Source organism: Bubalus bubalis, chromosome 1, assembly GCF_019923935.1.
Source record: "Bubalus bubalis isolate 160015118507 breed Murrah chromosome 1, NDDB_SH_1, whole genome shotgun sequence".
Classification (NCBI taxonomy): Eukaryota; Metazoa; Chordata; class Mammalia; order Artiodactyla; family Bovidae; genus Bubalus; species Bubalus bubalis.
In genome coordinates, this window is record NC_059157.1 from 50,629,832 (window position 1) to 50,638,917 (window position 9,086).

Genomic DNA, 9,086 nt, shown 5'->3' on the forward strand with positions numbered 1-9,086 from the left:
CAATCAGAGCAGAAAAAGAAATAAAAGGAACCTAAGTTGGAAAAGAAGTAAAACTCTAACTGTTTGCAGATGACATGATCCTCTGCATAGAAAACCCTAAAGTCTCCACTGGAAAATTACTAGAGCTAATCAATGACTATAGTAAAGTTGCAGGATATAAAATCAACACACAGAAATTCCTTGCATTCCTATACACTAATAATGAGAAAATAGAAAGAGAAATTAAGGAAACAATTCCATTCACCATTGCAATGAAAAGAATAAAATATTTAGGAATATAACTAAAGAAACTAAAGGCCTATATATAGAAAACTATAAAACACTGGTGAAAGAAATTAAAGAGGACACTAATAGATGGAGAAATATACCATGTTCATGGATCGGAAGAATCAATATAGTGAAAATGAGTATATTACCCAAAGCAATCTATGGATTCAATGGAATCTCTATCAAGCTATCAACGGTATTTTTCACAGAGCTAGAACAAAAAAATTCACAATTTGCATGGAAATACAAAAAACCTTGAATAGCCAAAGCAATCTTGAAAAAGAAGAATGGAACTGGAGGAATCAACCTGCCTGACTTCAGGCTCTACTACAAAGCTGCAGTCATCAAGACAGTATGGTACTGGCACAAAGACAGAAATATAGATCAATGGAACAAAATAGAAAGCCCAGAGATAAATCCACGCACATATGGACACCTTATTTTTGACAAAGGAGGCAAGAATATACAACGGATTAAAGACAATCTCTTTAACAAGTGGTGCTGGGAAAACGGGTCAACCACTTGTAAGAGAATGAAACTAGAACACTTTCTAACACCATACACAAAAATAAACTCAAAATGGATTAAAGATCTAAATGTAACACCAGAAACTATAAAACTCCTAGAGGAGAACATAGGCAAAACACTCTCTGACATACATCACAGCAGGATCCTCTATGACCCACACCTCCCAGAATATTGGAAGTAAAAGCAAAAATAAACAAATGGGACCTAATTGAAATTAAAAGCTTCTGCACAACAAAAGAAACTATAAGCAAGGTGAAAGACAGCCTTCAGAATGGGAGAAAATAATAGCAAATGCAGCAACTGACAAACAACTAATCTCAAAAATATACAAGCAATTCCTGCAGCTCAATTCCAGATAGATAAACAACCCAATCAAAAAATGGGCCAAAGAACTAAATAGACATTTCTCCAAAGAAGACATACAGATGGCTAAGAAACACATGAAAAGATGCTCAACATCACTCATTATCAGATAAATACAAATCAAAACCACAGTGGGGTACCATTTCATGCCAGTCAGAATGGCTGTGATCCAAAAGTCTACAAGTAATAAATGCTGGAGAGGGTGTGGAGAAAAGGGAACCCTCTTACACTGTTGGTAGGAATGCAAACTAGTACAGCCACTATGGAGAACAGTGTGGAGATTCCTTAAAAAACTGGAAATAGAACTGCCTATGACCCAGCAATCCCACTGCGGGGCATACACACCAAGGAAACCAGAATTGAAAGAGACACATGTACCCCAATGTTCATCACAGCACTGTTTATAAAAGCCAGGACATGGAAGCAACCTAGATGTCCATCAGCAGATGAATGGATAAGAGAGCTGTGGTACATATACACAATGGAGTATTACTCAGCCATTAAAAAGAATACATTTGAATCAGTTCTAATGAGGTCGATGAAACTAGAGGCTATTATACAGAGTGAAGTAAGCTAGAAAGAAAAACACCAATACAGTATACTAACACATATATATGGAATTTATAAAGATGGTAACAATAACCCTGTATGTGAGGCAACAAAAGAGACACAGATATATAGAACAGTCTTTTGGACTCTGTGGGAGAGGGAGAGGGTGGGATGATTTGGGAGAATGGCATTTAAACATGTATAATATCATGTAAGAAACAAATCACCAGTCCAGGTTCGATACAGGATACAGGATGCTTGGGGCTGGTGCACTGGGATGACCCAGAGGGATGGTATGGGGGGGAGATGGGAAGGGGGTTCAGGATGGGGAGCACATGTACACCCGTGGCGGATTCTTGTTGATGTATGGCAAAAACAATACCATATTGTAAAGTAATTAACCTCCAATTAAAATAAATAAATTTAAATTAAAAAAAATAAATCATCTGCATTATCATTACTACACTGAAGTGTTTGTAATTCAGTAAGAACTCACTGGAAAAAACACTGGTGCTGGGAAACATGAGAGCAGGAGAAGAAGGTGGCAGCAGATTGAATAAGGTGATTAGATGGCATCACCAGTTCAATGATATGAGTTTGAGGAAACTCTGGGAGATAGAGAAAGACAGGGAAGCCTGGCCTACTTCAGTTCATGGGGCACAAAGAGTCAGACATGATTTAGTGGTTGAACAACAATGAAAACAAAAGCACTAAATGCATAGATATATTATCAAGGAGCAAAAATTCTACAACTGATCAAAATTTCCATTTGATAAGTTTAAAAACATCATATAAAGAAGAATGTAAATAAAACATTATTCTTTCAAAAACAATCATTTCATTGCAATATAAGAAATGGAGAACAGTTAAAATTCCAGATTTTCTAAATTTTTTCCCTAAAACTTAATGATATCTTCAGATAATGATATAAGCCAAATAATATTTGGTATAAATTTGGCAAATATAATTTAAACAGGGCTTTCTGGGTGGCTCAGTGGTAATGAATTACTTGCCAAGGTAAAAGGTGTGGGTTAGATGCTTGGGTCAGGAAGATCCCCTAGAGGTGGACAACTCACTCCAATATTCTTTTTGGGAAAATCCCATGGAGAGACGAGCCTGGGGGGCTATGGTCCATGGGTTCACAGAGTCAGATATGACTGAAGCAACTGAATATGCACCCATGCAATCAGGTAATAGTTCCTAGGATATGGACAAGCCCTACTGTTGTTTAGTCCCTCAGTCATGTCTGACTCTTTGCAACCCCGTGGACTGCAGCACACTAGGCTTCCCTGTCCTTCACCCTTTACAGGAGCTTGCTCAAACTCAAGTCCATTGAATCACTGATGCCATTCAACCATCTCATCCTCTGTCCAACATTTCTCCTCCTGCCTTCAATCTTTCTCAGCATCAGGGTCTTTTCTAATGAGTTAGCTCTTCTCATTAGTTGGCCAAACTACTGGAGCTTCAGCTTCAGCATCAGTCCTTCCAAAGAATATTCAGGATTGATTTCCTTTAGGATTGACTGGTTTGATCTCCTTGCAGTCCAAGGGACTCTCAAGAGTCTTCTCCAATACCACAGTTTGAAAACATGAATTCTCCATTGCTCGGCCTTCTTTATTGTCGAACTCCTACATTAATATATGACTAATGGAAAACCATAGCTTTGACTATTTGGACCTTTGTTGGCAAAGTACTGTCTGTACTTTTTAATATGCTGTCTAAGCTTATCATAGCTTTTCTTTCAAGGAGCAAGCATTTTTTAAATTTCAAGGCTGTGGTCACAATCTGTAGTGATTTTGGAGCCCAAGAAAATAAAGTCTGTCACTGTTTCCATTGTTTCCCCATCTGTTTGCCATGAAGTGATTGGACCAGATGCCATGATCTTAGTTTTCTAAATGTTGAGTTTTAAGCCAACATTTTTGCTCTCCTATTTGACTTTTATCCAGAGTCTCTTTATTTCTTTTTTGCTTTCTGCCGTATAGTGGTTTTCATCTGCATGAGATTATTGCTATTTCTCCTGACAATCTTGATTCCAGCTTGTGCTTCATCCAGCCCAGCATTTTCCATGATGTACTCTGCATGGAAGTTAAATAAGCAGGATGACAACATACAGCTTTGACATATTCCTTTCCCAATTTGGAACCAGTCTGCTCTTCCATGTCTGGTTCTAACTATGGACATGCCCTATAGGGCTAAAAATGAAAACTGCCATCAATGTCATTAGAAATATTATGTATGATACTTATAGTCAAATATATTATTATATTTTATTACCTCCTACTTCATGATTCAATTCATTTTGTCTAAGAAATACATTTTGAATTAATGGTAGGAATGCCTTTTGTTGTTGCTGTTTAGTTGCTAATTTGGGCTCCCCCATCCAAGTCCAATGCTTCTGTGAACCCATGAAATGTAGCCCACCAGGCTCCTCTTTCCATGGGATTTTCTGGGCAAGAATAGTGGAAAGGGTTACAATTTCCTTCTTTAGGGGATCTTCCTGACTCAGGGATTGAATCCATGTCTCCTGTAATAGCAGGAGGATTCTTTACCACTGAGCCACCATAATTGCCCTTAGCTTCCAAAAAAAGCTATATTTTGACCAATGGAAGAATATGTCTTCATCATTTAGCATGGCAAAACAGGACCTGAGCTTCACAATCAACTCCTTGCCTTCTTGTACACAGTTCTCAAAAAGACTAACAAAGAATTGCCCGAGTCTTTAAGTCCATTGAATTAACCAAAACAAAAATCAAAAACAAAGCAAACAAAAAGCCAAGAAAATTCTCAAAAGAAATTTGCATTTCTCAGTGTTCAAATTAATGAATATCCAAAAGATATTGCCATTGTTCCCTTATTTAACCCACAATTAAATCAATAAAAAATACCTGGTCCGTATGTTTCACAGATTTGTTTTCTAATTTTTTATCTTAATTATATATCTACATATTGTTATTTTCTTTGAAAATGCACAAGTAAATCATGGCATATTTCATTATTCAGCTTTTTTAAAAATTGTAAGTTCTATTGGCTTTTATCTCATGTAAGCATAGCTATTTTCATTGAAATAAGAACAAAAATTAGCCCTCATCACACTCAATATGGACATCCCTTGTGGCTCAGCTGGTAAAGAATCTACCTGCAATGTGAGAGACCTGGGTTCAATCCCTGGGTTATGAAGATCCCCTGGAGAAGGGAAACACTATCCACGCCAGTATTCTGGCCTGGAGAATTCCATGGACTCTGTAGTCCATGGGGTCACAAAGAGTCAGACACGACTGAGAAACTTTCACACTTCACACTCAATATAGCCCATTTACTTCATCATTCATGGGATTCTTTAACTTGTTAGATTGGTCATCATTTGACTTCAAAATAACTCATTGAGAAAAGTATAGATTTTGCCAAGTATTTTTTAGAATCAAAAATAAAGATAGAATAAAGTTTTATAAAGGAGAAAACAGGATTTAACAGTAGGATTAATTATTGCTTTGAGTTAAATATTCCTTTAAAACTTAAAGTCATTTGAGTCAATAATTCATCTTAGGGAATCATTACAAGCTGTGACATGCAGAATTTATTATTGTATTAATTTAACAAGGTTTTTAGTTTGGAAAGACAGAAAACAAATCCAGTTAGGAAACTATATAATCAAAAATGTTATTGAAATGTAATTGAAACACTAATTCAAAAAGGTATTTGTGCAGAGTTCTCTTTTGCCTAGTGGTTAGGATTCTGGAGTTTCACTACCACAGCTCAGGTTCAATTCCTGGTCATAGAACTGAGATCCCACAAGCCATGTGGCAAGGCAAAAAGAGAAAGAAAAGGAAAAAAAAAAAAAAACATATTTGCATTCCCAATTTCACTGCAGCATTATTTACTTTAGTCTAGGTATAGAATTAATCTAAGAGACAATTGATGGGAAAATAGACAAAGAAAATGTGTTATTTATAAAATGAAATATCGTTCACCTATAAAAGAAAGAAATCTTTCTACTGGCAACAACATAGAAGGACTTTGAAGGCATTATGCTGATTGAAATAAGACAAAGACAAATATTGTATAATCTCAGTGTATGTGGCATTTAAAAAACAAAACTCTGGACTCACAGATAGAATAGATTGGTGACTGCCAGCTACAGGGGCTAAGGGTTCGGCAAAATGTATGAAAGTGGTCAAAAGCTATAAGCTTCCAGTTATAAAATAAATATCATGGGATTTAATGTACAGCATAGGCAATATGGTTAATAATACCATATTGCACATTTGAAAGTTATTAAGAGAGTATATCTTAATAGTTTTTATCACAGGAAAAAATTGCATCTGTGTGGTGATTGATTTAACTAGATTTATTATGGTAATCATTTACAACATATACAAATATTGAATCATTATGTTGTACACCTGAAACTAATATAATAATGTATGTCAACTATATCTCAATAAAAATGTCACTTATAAACCTCAAGACAAATCAAAACAAAGCAAGAGTAACAAAACAAAACAAAACCCTCAGTAACATGGTTAACTCATAGAAAGCGAACATGTTAAAGACCCAAAATCAAGATATGGTCACATTCAGAGGCGTTTGTATGTGGGCTGGGTTTGCCATCTTCACAGAGTGAACAAAGAAACAACAGAAGCCTGGCCAACTACTTCATATACCCGTTCCTATCTCAGCCATTCCATCACTGTACCTTCATTTTTGGAGTTATTCAAGGCATCAGGATTTTAAGAAGCTCTGTTAAAAGTATTGTGTATATATTTTCAGCTGTTTTAATTTAAATATACAAAATTTTTCACAATGTTGTGTTGGTTTTTGCCATAATTTTTAAAAGCATATAAAATTTTTAAATCTAATCTTAATGAATAAGGAATACATTATGAAAAATTATTTGCTGATTACTTGAGAGAAAATAAGGGGATGGGACACACAGAATTGGTAAAGAAAATTTAAAAGTAGAAATTTATGATAAAACTAGAGACAAATAGAAGGAAAAAATAATGATTGGAAAAAATAGATAAGAATAAAAGACCTAGATGGCATGAGTGTGTATTGGGAATGAGTGTAGCATGAGATTTAAACAGAAGTTGAATAAGAGTAATATATGGATTATGAAAACAAGTAAAGAAGAGAAAGGATAAGTGTAAAGCATAGAGGCAAAATCGTCTATATTTTAAGATATTTGGGTATTATGCATTTTGGAAAAGTGGATAATGATGTTAAGAGAATATTTTTTCATGGTTTTCAGACTGCTCATGAAAGTGAGTTAGTTCCCTGGGATAGTCCCTCAGTTCCTAAAATACATTTTATGTTGATAAATCAAAAGGAACCTATGTAAGCTGTTACATAAAATCAAAATAGTTTTCTTGTATGTGTGTATATATATATTATATATGAATATTATGTATAATCTATATATACACAAGTGGAAAATAAATTTGATATTATTTTAAAGAATTTTATAGATTTAAAAATTTTAATTTTCATCATTGTGATTAAATCTAAGTGGAATTAATACACAACAAAAAAAGAATGATAGGAAAATGAGAAAATGTTCAATGCAAAAACACCATCAAATAAAAATGATGTAATATGCTTAGTAATGAAGAATTCTATTCAGGGAATTTTTACTCTGTGACTTTGAAGACATTTTCTTCTCTCATTAAAAAAGAATGTAATGAGTTCAGGAACATTTTAACCAGGCTGTTATGCAATCTCAAACATTTTAATGAGTGTGTGTGCCTCTCCTTGTGTCAGTACACAGATTAGCAATTTGCCTCAAGTAAATAAATGCACAGTTTGGAATGATACAAAGGAATGGCCTCATGTATCACCACGTGTTGTGACCAGGGTATATAAGCATCCCTCCGCCAGTGCTGACATCCACACTCAGGACCTGGTCTTGAACAGCAAACCGGACTCCCCACCCCTGACACCATGTGCCATTACAGCGACCACTACGGCGGCCTGGGCTACGGCTGCGGAGGCTTTGGCGGCCTGGGCTTTGGCCGTGGCTGTGGATGCGGCAGCTTCCGCAGGCTGGGCTTCGGCTCTGGCTTTGGAGGCTACGGATGTGGCACTGGTTTCAGAAGCTTTGGCTCTGGCTGTTGTCACCGTCCACTGTTCTTTAGAAGATGTGGTTTCTCCAGCTTCTACTAAACTCTGGCTCTAGTAACCCAACATCTGCTACCATGAGTGGATTTGACATAACGTTATTCAATCGATGAATTGAGATTACCCTAGGCTTACATAGCATGTAAAACTTAAGCATTTCAGAGAATTTATTATTTAGAAGTATATCTGTCTCATGTCTCCTGGCATTTGTTAGCTTGGGCACTACCAGATGACTTCTGCTGACGATCAATAAATGATAAAATTGGAAATGAAAAACATGGTTCTTTATGGTTCATTTAACTCAGCTATGTGTACATACCTAATGTGTAATTTTTCTAATAGTCAATTATAAATATAAGGATTATCTCTGTTAATTTTTAATGAAAATAAGTCATCTTAGATATACCTATTTATAACTGGTAGTCATCCATATTTTTAAAATATATGTAAAACAATATATCCATATTATTAAAACATTTCTTTCTCTCAAAAGAAATATATATTTCTCAGCATCCAAAGATAATTAATATCCAAAGGATATTAACGTTGTTCTATTATTTAACCTAGAATGAAATCAATAAAAAATAACCTGGTTCAAATATTTCACAGCATTGTTTCAAAACTTTTTGTTCTAATTACATATTTACATAGTATTTTGTTTGAAAATACACAAACAAATCATGCCATATTTCATTACTCAGTTTTCAAAAAGTTTGTAAAATCTACTGAATTTTATCTCATGTGAACATAGCTATATTCATTGGAAATAAGAACAAAAATCAGCCCTCGTTACACTTAATCAAGCAGATTACTTACTCATTTATGGAATGATTCTTAAACTAGTTATATTTATTTGTCATCATTTGGCTTCAAAATTACTCCTCGAAAAAGCCATAGTTTTTGTCATCTATTTGTTTTTTTCTAAAACGTAATAAAAATAAAATAAATTTGATAAAGGAGAAAACAGGATTTAACAATAGGAATAATTAGTACTTTGAGTTAAATATTCCTTTAAATGCCAAAGGCCATTTGAATAAATAATTTATCTTAGGGAATCATTACAAGTTGTGGCATGCCCAATTTATTTTTTTAATTAATTTAACAAATATTTTTGTTTGGAATGACAGTAAACATATACAGTTAGGTAAAAGTATTATCAAAAGTGTTATTAAAACACTAACTCAGAGAGAAATTTGCCGGGAGTTCCCTGATGATTTACTGGTTAGGATTCTGGACTTTCACTGCCATGAACCAGGTTCAATTCC

General features: G+C 34.7%; 1 protein-coding gene across 1 annotated transcript; it reads left to right on the plus strand.

Moving 5' to 3' along the window:
• The first annotated feature begins 7,576 nt into the window (after nucleotides 1-7,576).
• On the plus strand, nucleotides 7,577-8,320 carry LOC123333194 (keratin-associated protein 19-3-like). Its single transcript, XM_044941056.2, has one exon. It carries the CDS (start codon nucleotides 7,645-7,647, stop codon nucleotides 7,864-7,866), a length of 222 nt encoding a protein of 73 aa, XP_044796991.2. The 5' UTR covers nucleotides 7,577-7,644; the 3' UTR covers nucleotides 7,867-8,320.
• Nucleotides 8,321-9,086: the final 766 nt, after the last annotated feature.